This window comes from Oreochromis aureus, linkage group 12 (assembly GCF_013358895.1).
Source record: "Oreochromis aureus strain Israel breed Guangdong linkage group 12, ZZ_aureus, whole genome shotgun sequence".
In the NCBI taxonomy this organism is placed as follows: domain Eukaryota; kingdom Metazoa; phylum Chordata; class Actinopteri; order Cichliformes; family Cichlidae; genus Oreochromis; species Oreochromis aureus.
In genome coordinates this window covers 239781-257688 of record NC_052953.1, presented here as the reverse complement: position 1 = coordinate 257688, position 17908 = coordinate 239781, and the positions used below count along the sequence as shown (strand labels likewise).

The following is a 17908-nucleotide window of genomic DNA, read 5'->3' as shown; positions in this document are numbered from 1 at the left end:
AACGGGGAGGACACAAAACTGAAAATGCTGATGCCAAGATGCGGACCTTAAACATAACACAGAGGGTACACAGAGACAGCCGAGAGAGGCAGAGAGAGAGAACACGATGGAAAGAGGAAAACACGGGACACAAGGAGTGGAAGCAAAGCACAATAACTGAAATCACTATATACACGGTCACACAGAGGACAACACAGGGGGGAAATCTAACAAACCCTAATACTGAACAGAAAACCTAGAGATCTTAAGAATACAAAAGAACTTAATACAGAATGTCAAAACTCAAAACATCAGGTCAGAAGTCCTGGGACCATGACAGTGACAAGAAGTTGGTTTCAGAATGTTTAAATCTGAGACTTTATTAAGATTATTAAAGGTTTAAATTATCCAACAAATAAATATACAATTTAAATAAAGCCTCCGACTTTTCCGCTCCGCTTCCACGGACTACTTTCCCGAGGAAATACTCCGTGGACACGGAAATAGAAAAACTCACAATAACAAGGTAACCAGGAGAGGATTAAAGAAGAGTGGGGTGAGAGCCAGACGAAAGAGGGAGACACACAAACAACGAGCGCTCCCGTCTATTATCCTTGCTAATGTGCAGTCTCTCCGCTCCAAGCTGGACGAGCTACAAGCCTGCGTCAACCACCTGCATGAGTACAGAACTGCCTCCGTTCTGGCATTCACGTAATCGTGGTTAAACAACAGCGACGACGACAGCGCGCTGCACATTGATGGCTTTTCACCACCCCTTTGTCTGGACAGAGACCGCGATATATCATATTTTAAAAATCTAATTAAATAACAAAACAACTTGTGCAGTGTCCAGGATGTTGGCTGATTCATTGTTTTGATGTTTGAAAATCAAAGTTGGGCTAATTTTAACTGCATTACAGGAAGTGCTATTAATTATTGCTTTATGCTAAATGTTGTAGTAGAAATCTCTTTAATTCAATGAGATTAAACATCATGTGATTTAGTTGCATTTAATCTGTGTGTAACAAAATTATTTTTATTTATATATTATCTTTATATATTTAGTACAACCTGAAACGTTTGTCAGAGAATAAAAGTCAGAACTGCACACTCAGAAACAGCGGTCACAGATGTTGTTCAGCTCGCAGAGAGGTGGAGTCATAGGGTGTAGATCAGTAGCGTGTAGGAAGAACAGCTGCGGGGCCGCTACACAAGAAATCTCGCTCAGAAAAAATCTCGCGGTAAAACTATTTTTTTTCCTCTCACAGCCAATCACAGCGCAGCATCCCACACGCTTCAACGCAACAGCCAATCACAGTTAGGGTAGGCGCTGCGGCGTGATGACGGAACGATAAGGAAAAAAGCCGTGCTGTGATTCGCGGGAAAAGTGAAAAATGGCGCCGGAGTAAGTTTGAAGTTTAGCGCCGCGGAGAGCAGCAGCAGCAGACAGACAGACAGACAGACGTAAGGGAGACAGACAGGGAGACGGACAGAGACAGACAGACAGCCTGAAGAAGCACCGATTCAACGACCTTCTGTCCTGGGATGCCAGCAGCGGGAGGACCGGCAGAAAGGAGGCACAGCCCGGATCAGTGCAGGTATCACGGCTTGCCTCTCTGCGCTGATCCGCTCTGATTTAGCCCTGGGATTTAGTGTGGCCCGTTAGTTTAGCCCGGGTCACAGAGTTGTTGAGACCCCTGAATTTAACCCGGGTCAGTTCATCACTGTGTGCAAGTGTTTGTCTGTGAGCTGGCCCTCTTAACGTGAATTATTACGGGGTGTTACCGGGTTATCGTTTAGGATTTCATGGCCCGGTTTACTCATTACTCCGGTCGGTTATCGCGCTTTATCAGCTCTTTTCCGTTAGTTAACCCGTTAGGGTGTGGTGGGTAGTTACTGGATGGTTAGAGCTCTGTTAACGGTATGTGATGGGAGGACGCACTGCGCATGTCAGCCCTCCTCCAAACCACCGCGCAGTTCAGGAATGAATCACAGACCATCTGTCTGTCTCTCTGCAGGATGTATGAGGACCTGATCGAAGACTTCTGCGGTCTGGAGCATCAGGTGTCTCCAGGGGGCGGAGGGTGTGAAGGGGGGCGTGTCTCCGAACCTGACGGGGTGGAGTCCAGTCTGAGCGTGGGTCAGTTCGTGCTCTGTCGTTGGTCAGATGGACTGTACTACCTGGGAAAGATCCAACGGGTAAGCGTGTGCTCACCTGACACCCACTGCAGCATCATCATGCTCATCGTGATTGGCTGAGTTTCTGTGTTCTGATTGGTGCATAGGTGAGTCCCCCTAGGCAGAGCTGCTTCGTCACTTTTGAGGACAACTCTAAGTTCTGGGTCCTCTGGAAGGACATCCAGCACGGTGAGACAGACGGGTGGAGTGAGAGAAAGCTAGAGAGAGCAAGACAGGTGCATCATGTCTGTGATCTGCTTCTTTTGTCCAATCCTAATGCAGCTGGAGTACCGGGGGAGGAGCCTCGCTGCTCTATGTGCCAGGAGGTGGACCCAAACTCCAGCACCCAAACAAACCAGATCCTGATCTGTGGAAAGTGTGGGATCGGTGAGTCTGACACACACACACACAGGAGCAGTTTATTAGGAACACCTGCCTGTGGGCTTTCTGCAGGTCAAACTGAGGGTCACACCTGCAAAGCTAAAACTGACTGCATGGTAGGACTGGGCGATATGGCCCAAAATTCATATCTCGGTATTCTTTAGCTGGATGGCGATATACGGCATATATCTCGATATTTTTTAAAGCTATAAAGTAAGAACAAAAAGAGAGTTCTTAGTCACACTGTGTCCCAGATCTCACACAGGCACTTTTATCAACATACAGCGTTTGTTTAACATTTATCAGCATTTATTAAATAATAATGCTCCATAAATAAAATAAAACAAAACACCGTTGTTTTTGTGCATAGCAAAAAGCTCACAATTGTGAAGTCAAAATGTAAACTAAAAGACGCTGAGCATAATAACAAAGTCTGACAGCCTGGAGTTGCGTGAACTGCACAGTGTCAACGCGTTAGCCCGGTTAGCTCGTTAACGCGTCACATTGACGCCGTCCAGCCCCACGCACGGGGCGATCCGCGGTAACTTGCTAACGGATATTTGCCACAGTTATGCCGTTAACGTCATTTTAACGAGATTAACGCTAACAGCACTAAAATAGTAATCTCCAAATGTTTTCTTTTTACCGAGCAGCTCCTCTTTGATAGCTGCCGTGTGCATCTTGTCATTGCCTGCAGGTGAAGCAATGGGGGAGTTGTGTTCAGTGAAGGAGAGGCGAGGCAGAGTAACGCTGCGTAGAGACAAAAGTGGATGAAAGAGAGGCAAACTTGCGGCTCCAGAAGTATAATTGTAACATAACGTAGTAACATATTGTCACATCTCATATCTCGTATAAAAAAATATATCGATATATTTAAAATCTCGATATATCGCCCAGCCCTACTGCATGGTGTTTGAGGGTGGGGTTTATTGGACGGGCTTGCTGTGACATCAGCATTTTCTCAGGAGGTGGAACTCCTCCATAACTGCTGATACTTCTAATGTGTTAGCTCACGGATGTGAATGACCTCTGACCTTTAACAGAAGCTCAGAGTGAAGCTGATAGTAGAAACATTAGAGCAGACTCTGTTTGCAGTAAAGGCAGAAATGCTTTCTGATGATCAGATTTAAGGTCAAAGGTCACATCAGGATTCACCTTCATGCGATCTGAATGAAAACCTGAATGAATCGAATGCCCGTGACGATGACCGAGTGCTCTTTGTTTATCTGTTGCCATGGTGAATCCTGGGCTCTGACCATCACCTGTCTGTCAGGTTTCCACCAGCAGTGTCACATTCCTCCAGTAGAGGGCAGCGGCGCCCTGACTCCGTGGTTCTGCAGACGCTGCGTCTTTGCTCTGGCGGTCCGGGTACGATGCTTCTCACCTGTGTGTGTGTGTGTGTGTCTCTCTCTCATTTGTGTGTGTGTCTCTCTCTCTCACACTTGTGTGTGTGTGTGTTTGTGTGTGTGTGTGTCGCCTGCCTCTGACTTGTGTCTCTGCACCTGTGCGTCCCACAGAAGGGCGGGGCTCTGAGGAAAGGTGTGATAGCCAAAGCCCTGAGTGTGATGAAACAGGTGCTGCCGTACGAGCTGGAGGCCCTGGACTGGGACTCGCAGCACCGGACCAATCAGCAGCAGTGTTACTGTTACTGCGGTGGCCCTGGAGAGTAAGTTGGCCTGATGAGAGCTGCAGGTGTGGTTGGCCGTTACTTGATTCACCTGTGTGCATTACCTTTGTGTGCAGGTGGTACCTGAAGATGCTGCAGTGCTTCAGGTGTCAACAGTGGTTCCATGAGGCGTGCACTCAGTGCCTGCAGGAAGCAATGATGTTTGGAGACAGGTGAGGCTCCACCCCCTGCTCTGCCCCCGCCCCCTGCTGCCTTTCCCCGATATGGCTCTGACTTCCTGTCCTCCTGCAGGTTCTACCTGTTTGTGTGCGCGGTGTGTAATAAGGGCTCAGAGTGCGTGCGGCGCCTGTCCCTCAGGTGGGTGGACCTGGTCCACCTGGTGCTCTACAACCTGTCCATCTGCAGCAAGAAGAAGTATTTCGAACTGGATGAGATCCTTACCTTCGTCTCTACCCACTGGGACCACCTGCAGCTTGGGAAGGTAATAACACACCTGAGCCAGGTACGCTGAGATCAAGTGGTGCGCCTGTGTGTATTTGACCCTCTGTGTGTTTGCTCAGCTGTCCAACACCCCCCCAGCAGAGAGGGGGCAGCACCTGCTCGACGCACTCAACAAGTACAAGAGCAAGTAAGGACCAATCAGAGTGAGGCCGTCACGATGACACGTGTGTAACATGAGCACAGGATGTGTGTGCTCAACGTGTGTGTGTGTGTTCAGGTTTCTGTGCGGGAAGGAAATCAAAAAGAGGAAGTGCATCTTTCGTCTGAGGACCAGGGTCCCTCCTAATCCTCCCTCCAAGCTCTTTCCTGAGCGTGCTCAGAATGATGGGGGCGGGGCAAGGAAGAAGACGGCTAGCAGGTATGACCTCTTGCTGCCAGCCCTCACCGCCTGTGGTTGGACAAAGCGTAACCGTGGTGTTTGTTTCTGTTTCTTCAGCGGCTCAGCTGAGAGGAGAAAGAGGAAGTCCAAGTGGCTCCTCGAGGATGCCATTCCTAATGTGAGGCTCATTTTCTTCTTCTGTGGTTTCTAAAGTTGTTAATGCATCACGCTGACTGTGACCTTCTACCCGTAGAACGAGCTGACCTGCAGCTGGACCGCCAACCACCACATGGCCAACATTTTTGACTTCACGCTGGATGAGCTACAGAGCCTGAAGAGGTGAGATCAGCGCTGGACTCGGCGTTCTGATTGATGCTTTGCTTACCTTTGCTTTCCCGTTCACGTCATACGGTGGCACACCTATGACGTTGCTGTTCTTCCTCAGCAGCTCCAGCAGAGCCGTCAGCATTGATCAGGACTCCACCGATGCCTCCACCTCTGGCTCTGCCTCCTCCTACCACTTTAGGTGAGCTGAGTGAACACCTGACTCACCGACCCTAGGCTTTTGATCTCTGACCTTTGACCTCTGTCTTCAGGAGAAGGATGGGCAGCAGAAAGAGGAAGTTACCCCGGAACACCTACAGCCAGTGGGCCAATCGCAGTGAGGCAGGGGAGGAGCTTGGAGGGGAAGAGCCTTCTGGCATCATTGGGAACCAGGAAGCTACAAACCACACCCACCTGACCACAGACTCCTCCCATTTCTTGTCAGACCACTCACCGCTGCCGTCTGACAACTCCCACCTCCACTCCTCCATCTCCTCTTACTTTGGAGTGGCGGGTAGGCTAACCAATGGCGAGCGCTACCAGGTGTTGGCTCGCCGCATCACCCCTCAGGGGACGGTCCAGTACCTGCTGGAGTGGGAGGGGACGACCCCTTATTAGGACGTTATCAAGGTCCAGGTGGTGTTAGAAGCTTTGATTCCTCTTCCTCTGCACTTGCTGCTGGTGAGATGCTTATTGGTTCAAACCTGAACTGACACTGTGGCCCAGCAACCACCTGGGCTCCCCGTGTCCCCGTTAAACATTTGGATCCCCGTTAAACCACCAGGCTCTCCTTGTCCCCGTTAAACATTTGGGCTGTATATCCCCAGCTGGCTGGTAGGTTTTGAGGAATCAGGAATCAAAGCTGAACCCGATCCTGGAAAAAATAGTTTTTAGTTTAAAAAGTGTTTAAATGCAGCCAAAGAGACACACAGAGCTCCCGTCTGACTCCTCCCACCTCCACCATGTTTGCAGCCTCACACACTGATTAGTTGTTTTCCTGGTTGTAATGATGTCACACTGGTGGAGTTCTTCTTCTTTTGCTCTGATTTGTAAAACACTCAGAGTTCCCCTGGCTGTCAGACAGCACCCTGCCTCTCTTGCCCCCTCCCTCCCCTGAAGTTTTCATGTTGTGTACCTGAACAGAAGCACTTAGTCACATGTTTATCTGCCCCTTCCTCAACTGTGCAGTGTTCTCACTCTATCACATGATCTCACCTGCAGAGCATCCCATTCGACGTCTATGCAAACACCAAAGTGCGTCTGCTGGTGATCAATCTGAGCCTCCGATCAGTGTTTCTCCTAGCTTGAAGCTAATGCAGCCCATATTTGTGAATGAGGGATGCTAATAGTGCTAACAGTCTCTGAGACGTTAAACTGGCACTCTGTCACTTTAAGATATGTTCTGCTCCTATTGGCCTGTTAAGTGCTTGTTTTGATCATGTGACTGTTTGTTTGCTGTTTTCCTCTCCAGCTGACCAATCAGCTGCCAGCTTTCTCTGGATTAAAAACAAATGTTTTCTGACCTTTGACCTTTCTGTGTTTCTGTGTGTGTCTGAGAGGCAGAGATGCATGGAAACCTGGGTTTGTGAAAACCTGTGAGTGTTACAGTCAGTCCACACCTGGCTCCAGGTCTAAGTTTATGGGTCCTGGTTTATAGGGTCATGGGGAGCTTTCATGTTACTGAGAGTCCTCACAAAGGCAGGCATACAGGTGTGTGTGTGTGTGTGTGTGAGTGTGAGTGAGACTAGTGCAGGTAATCTGATAATCCAGTTAAGGTGTTAAAAGGCAGAGAAACCTGCATGAGTGTTCAGATACATCTGTTTCGTTGTCCTGAGGGTCCCAGCACTCGCACAGGTATTCAGACAGATGGGTAACGTGGTGATGTGACAGATTGACAGCAGAGGAGACCACCTGCATCTACCTGTAAGCTTCTTCACCTGTCCATACTTTGTGTTTGTGTACCTGCTCTCTGTGTTTCTTTACGCCTGCCTGAGGTCAGACATGAGGTCCAGCTCATGTTTTCCCTTAAATCAGGGACCTGATTTAAAGCAGCACAGTCTAAGGGAGATACGGGGTGCGTTCCAAACGACCCTTTTTGCTCAGGAAGGTTCCTCACTGAGAGATGTATCTGCATGGTGGCCATAACCAGAGCTGTTCCAGTTCTCCAAACACTACGCAAAGAAACTTCAATGCTTCCCTTAGCAGAGCATCCTTTATGAATGGGGAGGAGAGAATGCTGTCCCATAATTCATAGCGGCAGACCATCTGACCATTCATGAAAACATCAATATAATAAACGTGGAGCAGATCGTGTAAATGTTCCTTCTAACTGCATTTTCTATTTCATCCTGTCCTTTCATTAGACAAAGGTTTCAGTGCAACGTATAACAAAGTACTTCAGAATTTAAACAACAAAGAACTGAACTAAACAAAGCAGGACATTGTATCTTTTACTCATTGCACATGCGGGAGGGGGTCAGGTAGCTCGCCTGGTCAGCAGTAATGAAAAGTTTAACAGTCTGAGTCTGGAGTTGGCCAGCTTCAGGTCCTGGGCGCATCAAACGTAGCACAGAGTGGCTCTGGTGTAATTTGAGGACTTCAGACATTGTTTGGTAAACAGAGTTCCAAACATTGGCCAATGAAGGACAGGATCAGTACATATAAAGTAATGTACCAGGAGCACCCCCTACAGGCTGGGTCCACCTCAGGGTGTATACGCTCCAGCGAGCTGTGTCGAGCACACATCAATATATTGTGAACTTGGCGGAGGACAGAGTCCCACAGGTCATCTGTGATATGAAAGTTACGTCTTGTTCCCATTTAGATTTGATGGCAGCTACTGAAGAACATTGTAAGTGGGAGATTAGATTGTACAAGGATGATATTATGCCCCTGGAGGTTGGACTGACCATTAAAACATCATCTACTGGATTGTCTGGAGGTTTTGGGGGGAATTGTACTGACATAGTCTGCACGTAGTGTCTGACGTGTAAACAACGAAGAAACTGAGCAGCAGCAATGAAAAATTTGGTGGATAATTGAGAAAAACGTGCAAATTGTCCTTCTACGTATAAAAAGGACAATTTGCAAGGGCCTAAAATCATCTGCAAAAGATTTTAGACCCTTTCTGTGCCACACTTGAAAAACACTATCTGTCATTGAAGGAACAAATAGGTGGTTTGAGGGAAAGTGGAAGGAAGGGGACAAAAACAACAATAACAACAACAAAACATGAATACCAACCCCACCCAAGAAATAAAATACAATAACATGCCACGATGTAAAGAAAACTAACACAGTACCAATATCACCCCAGCAGGTTGCATCGAACAGCACCCCTAAGCCCCCTGCTCTCGTCCCATACTAGCTAAGTGCTCCTCGTACCACCAGCTTCGTACCTGCACCGTTAATGTTAACCCCTAAACTTAAAGCAGGGCCCACATTTAAAGGGGATGAGGAAGAGAAACAAAAGAAAGAAAAGAGAAGGAAAACAAGGCCAAAGCAACCAAGCAACAAACGAATTTTGCCCTAAAATGAACAGCAAACACATTACTATCCTAACAGCACAGCCGTACAGTATCAGTCAGGTCACTGCAGCGTGATCCTAACAGGGATCCACCGCCCTCTGGATTGCCCAGCACTCTGTTTTCCTTGTGCAGTAGCAGGCTTCCCCCCTACCTGCTGGGACAAAAGCTTTTGGGTGAGTTAAGTTAAGGGGATGGTCAGATCTGCAAAGCTCGGGACAAACTGCCAGTAATAGCCTCACCTCTGTTTTTGGTCTTGGGATGTGCCAATGTGCTCAAACGGGACTTACTGAGCGCAAAGACGCTCTCGGAATGACCGGCAGACCACCAGCCCACACTGTGCACGCCACATGGTGTCAGCACACCAGCATGCACAACACTGACACACACACACACACCCCTAACATGAACCCGAATCACATCAGTCTATGTGTTTTGCTCCTGTATTTAGTTTCCACCGGAGCTGTGGGATATTTGTGAATGTCTGTTCTTGTAACTGGAGAGTCCTCGTCACACACTAAGGTTATTATGGAGTTCCACAGGGTCCAGTGCTAGGACCACTTCTGTTCATTACCTTGGCCTCCAGTAACACTGTGAGGAACCTTGGAGTCATTTTTGACCAGGACATGTCCTTCAATGCACATATTAAACAAATATGTAAGACTGCTTTCTTCCATTTGCGCAACATCTGTAAAATTAGAAATATCCTGTCTCAGAGTGACGCTGATTGTGACATCACAGTCACAGGAGGATGTGCTGTTATTGACATACAGCAGCAGGTTCTCATCAGCAGAGAGATTTAGCGGCTCCATATTCCAGTGTGAGCTCAGGTTGAGATGGACTCAAACATTATTTACAGTCAGATCACCACGGTTACCGTGACACGTGCGTGCACCTGTGCATGACTTCTTCTGTGAATGCTCAGCGTGAGACCAATGAACAGTTGAGGATGGAGCCAAAGCTTTGCAGGAAGTTGTGTACCACTGATACTTCATGAGTCCTGGCCATAACTGTCAGGTACAAACTGACTCTTCTGTTTCTACCTGTCTGTCTCAGGTGTGTCTCCCTGCCTCCCTGCTATGGAGCAGCTGGTGAAACACCTGTCCAGGTGTCAGCACCTGGGTTGGATGAACATGATTGGTGAGTAGAAACAGAGTTTCACACAGCTGAGGTCACATGCACGTTACCTAGGTGCCCGTCTGTCTGTGAGGTCAGAGGGTGGAGCTTCATTTAAGCGACCGAGCGAATATTTAACCTCTGATCAGCCACCAGGTCATGTGATGTCTTTACCATCAGGTTCACCCTAAAGGGTCACCTGTGTGGAAGGTGCGAGGGTATCGTGGTCTGTGTCCCACAGTGTTAACGAGAGCTAACACGCTTCATTAGCGATCTGTCCAGTCTGAAGAAAGCAGGAATTGCATAAACATATCATAATGCTGCTGTGATGATGTCACAGAGCTGAAGACCGCCCCCATCCATTGGCTGTCCTGTGGCCGGAGGACGGAACCTGACATCTGGAGTAAAATGTTCTGTATCCTATCAGAATCACGCTTACTAATGCTGGACGACCTGGAGGTATACACACACACACACACAGACACACACACACAGACACAGACACACACACAGACACACAGACACACACACCCACAGACACACACCTACACACACACTCACACTAACACACACACACACAGACACACACAGACACACACACCCACAGACACACACCTACACACACACTCACACTAACACACACACACAGACACACACAGACACACAGACACACACACCCACAGACACACACACCTACACACACACTCACACTAACACACACACACACAGACACACACAGACACACAGACACACACACACACACAGACACACACACCCACAGACATACACCTACACACACACTCACACTAACACAGACACACACACACACACACACACACACAGACACACACACCTACACACACACTCACACAGACACACACACACACACAGACACACACACACACAGACACACACACCCACAGACACACACCTACACACACACTCACACTAACACACACACACAGACACACACAGACACACACACACACACACACCCACAGACACACACACAGACACACACACACACAGACACACACACCCACAGACACACACACCTACACACACACTCACACTACACACACACACACACACACACACACACACACACACACCCACAGACACACACCTACACACACACTCACACTAACACACACACAGACACACACACACACACACAGACAGACACACACACACCCACACACACCCACAGACACACACACAGACACACAGACACACACACCCACAGACACACACACCTACACACACACTCACACTAACACACACACACAGACACACACACACACAGACACACACACACCCACACACACCCACAGACACACCCACAGACACACACACAGACACACACACTGTGATTCGATGACAAACAGCTGCTTTCAGGTGAGAGCTTCAGAGTCCAGGTGTGTCAGGTGTGCAGCGCCATCAGAACGAAGCAAAGACGCCTAGCATTCATATTTATTGACTCATAATCATCATCCTCAGACTCAGCAGGAAGTGTTCAGGGTCACATGATCAGCGAGTTCACAGGGAGAGCTTATCTTCAGTCCTGCAGCGGTGACTCACCTGCACACCTCTACTGTTAGACAGGAGCGGGGGCAGGGCTGGGGGCGGGGCCAGGGCTTGGGACAAGCTGTAACTGACATCTTTTTATGATTCTTTATAATATTCACGTTTATCCAGTCAGAGGTCAGGCATCGTGGTTTCAGAAGAAAAACATCGACTCCTCCTCTCTCCCTTCTCTCCTCCTTCAGGTTCATCCTCTGCTCCTCACAGAGAGGGCGGAGACTTGCACTGTGTGGTTGCTTAGATACACGCTCCATGTGACCTCGGCACCTTCTCGCCCCGCCCACAAAGGTAAGGAAGACGAGACGGGTTCAAGCGGCTGCAGAAGACGGAGACAGACGGACAGACAGACAGGAGCACTGAGACACAGACAGACAGGTGGACTGACAGGTGGACAGATGATGGACGCAGACTTTGACTCTTGCGGTGGTAAGAAAAGAAAAAGAAGCGGCGGCGAGTGCTTGTATGTTTTTCGTGTGAGCGCAGCCGGATTAGAGTGTCTGCTTCATCACATCATGTCACATTATTAATCTCATAATCTGAGTTACCACTGCAACATAGCAGATGACTCCTTAGGTCACCAGGAGCTCAGAGGGTGGAGAGACTGTAGGTGGATATTACCGGCTGGAGGTCAAAGGTCACAGAGACAGGTGAAAGTATGATCCGTGTCAGGTCACTGAGATGCGTCAGGTTAAATAAAATTTATCAGCACGGTCATAGATGATGTCACCGATTAATATTAAAGTACAAATCATTTTAAATGTGTGTATCGGATACTAACGTGCTTCATTATGTGGTCATGTATTGGGTAATAGGAAGAGATCATGTATATATATATATATATATATATATATGTAAACCAACTATTAATCCAATAATAAAAATTAGAAATTGAAAAGAAAAATAAATGCTGTCAACAGAAAAAATCTAAACATTTCCAGATTTCACATTTAAACAGCTGATTTCCAAAATCATTTTAAAATTGTGATTTGAAATCCTGATTCCTCTCCTCCTTTCCAGTTCCACTTCTCTTCCTAAATCTTTCCCAAAGCTTTTCCAGTTATGGGATTAGCTTCTGCATTCAGCCTTTCTGCGACACTTTAAGCTCTTGTAGAAAAAAAACAAACTAGTCGTGCAGTGAAACGTGCAGGGTGATGCGACTGTGTCTACAGAGAGCATCTGTTTGAAAGGCTCCAGGTTAGAGCCGTTGCTCCCACACCTTGGTGTTGGTTCCAGGGGCGACTCTAGAGAATTCCTCTTAGGGTGGCATGAAAATCAAAACATATTTCCTATAAATACAGTCTGCAGGTTTTCTTGGCTTTAGCCCAGACATGAAGCCCAGTAAGTATAAAATCCAGAAAGCTGCGCAGCATGAAGCAGATCGGTTAGAAAAAACAGTTTAATTTAAGCTTCACAATCTGTTTATTACAAACATTCAAACTGGAGTCTTCTTAACAGCAACAGTGACATTCAGCAGTGCCCTCACTGACACACAAGACAGAACAATGACTACACTACGCACTAACTACATGCTAACCTTTAACTACACGCTAACTAATCACTAACTACACAACACTACGCACTAACTACACGCTAACTAACCACTAACTACACAACACTACACACTAACTACACGCTAACCTTTAACTATTCAATTCAATTCAATTCAATTTTATTTATATAGCGCCAAATCACAACAAAAGTCGCCTCAAGGCGCTTTATATTGTACAGTAGATAGCACAATAATAAATACAGAGAAAACCCAACAATCATATGACCCCTATGAGCAAGCACTTTGGCGACAGTGGGAAGGAAAACTCCCTTTAACAGGAAGAAACCTCCGGCAGAACCAGGCTCAGGGAGGCGGCCATCTGCTGCGACCGGTTGGGGTGAAAGAAGGAAAACAGGATGAAAGACATGCTGTGGAAGAGAGACAGAGATTAATAACAGATATGATTCGATGCAGAGAGGTCTATTAGCACATAGTGAGTGAGAAAGGTGACTGGAAAGGAAAACACAATGCATCATGGGAATCCCCGGCAGCCTACGTCTATTGCAGCATAACTAAGGGAGGATTCAGGGTCACCTGGTCCAGCCCTAACTATATGCTTTAGCAAAAGGAAAGTTTTAAGCCTAATCTTGAAAGTAGAGATAGTGTCTGTCTCCCGAATCCAAACTGGAAGTTGGTTCCACAGAAGAGAGGCCTGAAAACTGAAGGCTCTGCCTCCCATTCTACTTTTAAATACTCTAGGAACAACAAGTAGGCCTGCAGTGCAAGAGCGAAGTGCTCTAATAGGGTGATATGGTACTACAAGGTCATTAAGATAAGATGGGGCCTGATTATTTAAGACCTTGTATGTGAGGAGCAGGATTTTGAATTCAATTCTGGATTTAACAGGAAGCCAATGAAGGGAAGCTAAAACAGGAGAAATCTGCTCTCTCTTTCTAGTCCCTGTCAGTACTCTTGCTGCAGCATTTTGGATTAACTGAAGGCTTTTCAGCGAGTTTTAGGACATCCTGATAATAGTGAATTACAGTAGTCCAGCCTGGAAGTAATAAATGCATGAACTAGTTTTTCAGCATCACTCTGAGACAGGATATTTCTAATTTTAGAGATGTTGCGCAAATGGAAGAAAGCAGTCTTACATATTTGTTTAATATGTGCGTTGAAGGACATGTCCTGGTCAAAAATGACTCAAGGTTTCTCACAGTGTTACTGGAGGCCAAGGTAATGCCATCCAGAGTAAGAATCTGCTTAGATACCATATTTCTAAGATTTTCAGGGCCGAGTACAATAACCTCAGTTTTATCTGAATTAAGAAGCAGAAAGTTAGCGGCCATCCAGGTCTTTATGTCTTTAAGACATTCCTGCAGTTTAACTAATTGGTGTGTGTTACCTGGCTTCATGGATAGATAGAGCTGCGTGTCATCTGCATAGCAGTGAAAATTTATGCTATGTCTTCTAATGATGTTGCCTAGGGAAGCATGTATAATGTAAATAGAATTGGTCCTAGCACTGAACCCTGTGGAACACCATAATTGACCTTAGTGTCTGAAGAGGACTCTCCATTTACATGAACAAATTGGAGTCTGTTAGATAGATATGATACAAACCACTGCAGTGCAGTACCTGTAATACCTACAGCATGTTCTAATCGCTCTAATAGGATATTATGGTCAACAGTATCAAACGCAGCACTGAGGTCTAGCAGGACAAGCACAGAGATGAGTCCACTGTCAGAGGCCATAAGAAGATCATTTGTAACCTTCACTAAAGCTGTTTCTGTGCTGTGCTGAGCTCTGAAACCTGACTGAAACGCTTCAAATAAGCCATTCCTCTGCAGATGATCAGTTAGCTGTTTGACAACTACTCTTTCAAGGATTTTTGATATGAAAGGAAGGTTGGAGATTGGCCTATAATTAGCTAAGGCAGCTGGGTCTAGAGATGGCTTTTTAAGTAAAGGTTTAACTACTGCCACCTTGAAGGCCTGTGGTACATAGCCGATTATTAGAGATAGGTTGATCATATTTAAGATTGAAGCATTAATTAATGGCAGGACTTCTTTGAGCAGTTTTGTAGGAATGGGGTCTAAAAGACACGTTGATGGTTTGGAGGAATTAATTATTGAAGTTAACTCAGAAAGATCAATTGGAGAAAAGAGTCTAACTTAACATTGATGGTACTAAGAGTAGCTGTAGATAATATTACATCTGTGGGATGATTATTGGTAATTTTTTCTCTAATGATAAAAATTTTATTTGTGAAGAAGTTCATGAAGTCATTACTAGTTAACGTTAAAGGGATGGTTGGCTCAGTAGAGCTCTGACTTTTTGTCAGCCTGGCTACAGTGCTGAAGAGAAAAACCTGGGGTTGTTCTTATTTTCTTCAATCAGTGACGAATAGTAAGATGTTCTGGCTTTGGGAGGGCTTTCTTATAAAGCAGCAAACTATTTCTCCAGGCTAAATGATGATCCTCTAAATTTGTGACACGCCATTTCCTCTCCAGCTTACGAGTTATCTGCTTTAGGCTACGTGTTTGAGAATTATACCACGGAGTCAGGGACTTTGGATTTGAGGCCTTAGTTTTCACAGGAGCTACAGTATCCAGAGTCGCATGCGTAGTGAGGAGGTAAAATTATTAACAAGATAATCGACCTCTGTTGGAGTAGCGTTCAGATAGCTGCTCTGCTCTATGTTGGTACAGGGCATTGAAGATGATAACAGTGGGTGGATTATATTCTTAAACTTAGTTACAGCACTTTCAGAAAGACATCTACTTTGATAAAGTCTACTCTCCACTGCTGTGTAATCAATTATTGTAAATGTAAATGTTATCAGGAAATGATCAGACAGCAGAGGGTTTTCAGGAAACACTGTTAAATGTTCAGTTTCTATGCCATATGTTAAAACAAGATCTAGAGTGTGATTAAAGTGGTGGGTGGGTTCTTTTACATTTTGAGAGAAGCCAATTGAGTCTAATAACAGATTAAATGCGATGTTGAGGCTGTCATTTTTAGCATCTACATGGATATTAAAATCACCCACAATAATTATTTTATCTGAGCTGAGCACTAAATCAGATAAAAGTCTGAGAAATCAGAGAGAAACTCTGTGTAAGGCCCAGGTGGACGATAGATGATAACAAGTAAGACTGGTTTCTGAGTTTTACAGCTGGGGTGGACAAGGTTAAGCATCAGGCTTTCAAATGAATTAAAAGTCTGTCTTGGTCTTTGGTTGATTAATAGGCTGGTGTGAAAAATTGCTGCCACACCGCCCCCTCGGCCTGTGCTTGAGATTTCTGGTAGTTAGAATGACTCGGGGTGTTGATTCATTTAAACTAACATACTCATCCGGCTGCAACCAGGTTTCTGTAAGGCAGAGTAAATCGATTTGTTGATCAATTATTAAGTCATGTACTAGCAGAGACTTGGAGGAGAGAGACCTAATATTTAATAATCCACATTTCACTGTTTTACTTTTTGGTTCAGATGTGGATACTGTATTGTTCTTTCTTTGTGATTTTTATGTTTAAGTTGTTTATTGCTGGTTTTTGGTTTGTTTTTGTCTTTTGGGAGCTGACACAGTCTCAATGGAGATGGGTTTTGGGGGGTAGCAGGAGGAGAGAAGCTGCAGAGAGGCGTGTAAGACTGCAACTCTGCTTCCTGGTCCCAACTCTGGATAGTCATATTTTGGGGGTTTAATAAATTTGTCCATATTTCTAGAAATGAGAGCTGCTCCATCCAAAGTGGGATGGATGCCGTCTCTCCTAACAAGACCAGGTTTCCTCCAGAAGGTTTGCCAATTATCTATGAAGCCCACATCGTTTCTGGGACACCACTCAGACAGCCAGCAATTTAAGGAGAACATGCGGCTAAACATGTCACTCCTGGTCTGATTGGGAGGGGACCAGAGAAAACTACAGAGTCCGACATTGTTTTGGCAAAGTTACACACCGATTCAATATTGATTTTAGTGACCTCCGATTGGCGTAACCGGGTGTCATTACTGCCGACGTGAATTATGATCTTACTGTATTTACGTTTACCCTTAGCCAGCAGTTTTAAATTTCCTTCAATGTCGCCTGCTCTGGCCCCTGGAAGACAATTGACTATGGTTGCCGGTGTCTCTAGCTTCACATGTCTGAGAACAGAATCACCAATTACCAGAGTTTGACCCCGGCGGTGTGTCGCCGAGTGGGGAAAAACGCAGTTGAACACATGAACAGGTTGGTGGTGTACCTGGGGCTTCAGTTTAAGACTATGCTTCCTCCTCACCGTCACCCAGCCGCCCTCTTTCCCCAGCTGCTTGGGGTCTGCCGGGAACAGCTAGCGGGGCCTACGCTATCTTCGGCTGCACCAGCTACAGGGGCCTGGCTAGCTACGGGTGAATGAAGGGTGCGGCCCGAGTCTCCAATTCAGTAATCCTGGCCTCCAGAGCTGCAAATATGCTACATTTATTACAGGTATCATTACTGCTAAAGGAGGCCGAGGAGTAACTAAACATCTGACACAATGAGCAGGAAAGTGCAGGAGGGACAGGTGAAGTAGCCATGGTGCTAACGAGTCGGCTACGAGCTAAGCTAAGCTAGCGAAACAGTAAAGAGACAGTGAGTGAATACTTTGGCTATAAATTAGGTAGTGAGTACACAGAAAGGGTGATTCAGATGAAGCACGTTAAGATTATACTATGAAAAAGGGATGTATCAAAAGATTTAAATTAAATTGCTAAGCAGAAAAGCTACTCAGAAACACCACTGTGTTTGAGCAGGAACAGGAAGTGATACTCTACCACAAAGCGAGCGAACACCAAGACAACACTAACTAATCCCTAACTACACAACACTACACACTAACTACACGCTAACTAACCACTAACTA

At 46.1% G+C, this 17908-nt stretch overlaps 2 protein-coding genes across 5 annotated transcripts in view; both read left to right on the top strand.

The window, feature by feature from the left end:
• Positions 1-1319: 1319 nt before the first annotated feature.
• Positions 1320-6838, top strand: phf19 (PHD finger protein 19). Of its 3 annotated transcripts, XM_031734975.2 has the most exons (14): positions 1320-1577; positions 1998-2178; positions 2265-2346; positions 2440-2544; positions 3812-3906; positions 4056-4204; positions 4282-4377; positions 4457-4646; positions 4726-4793; positions 4884-5024; positions 5103-5163; positions 5239-5324; positions 5431-5511; positions 5582-6838. In XM_031734975.2, exons 1-14 carry the CDS (start codon positions 1525-1527, stop codon positions 5925-5927), a joined length of 1734 nt encoding a protein of 577 aa, XP_031590835.1. In that variant the 5' UTR covers positions 1320-1524; the 3' UTR covers positions 5928-6838. The 3 variants fall into 3 exon arrangements, with proteins under 3 accessions (XP_031590835.1, XP_031590834.1, XP_031590833.1); XM_031734974.2 differs by having other exon boundaries at positions 4884-5163; positions 5434-5511; XM_031734973.2 differs by having other exon boundaries at positions 4884-5163.
• Positions 6839-9903: 3065 nt separating this feature from the next.
• The window catches only part of LOC116316400 (disabled homolog 2-interacting protein-like), a 31139-nt gene continuing 23134 nt past the window's right edge, over positions 9904-17908 (top strand). Inside the window, exons 1-3 of one of the 2 annotated variants that reach the window (XM_039621105.1) lie at positions 9904-9973; positions 10290-10408; positions 11719-11821. In XM_039621105.1, the coding sequence (XP_039477039.1) occupies positions 9913-9973; positions 10290-10408; positions 11719-11821 (283 nt within the window). In that variant the 5' untranslated portion in view covers positions 9904-9912. Of the gene's footprint in view, positions 9974-10289; positions 10409-11718; positions 11822-11924; positions 11960-17908 lie in introns of those variants that run through there. The other variant, XM_039621106.1, reaches the window with a different exon arrangement.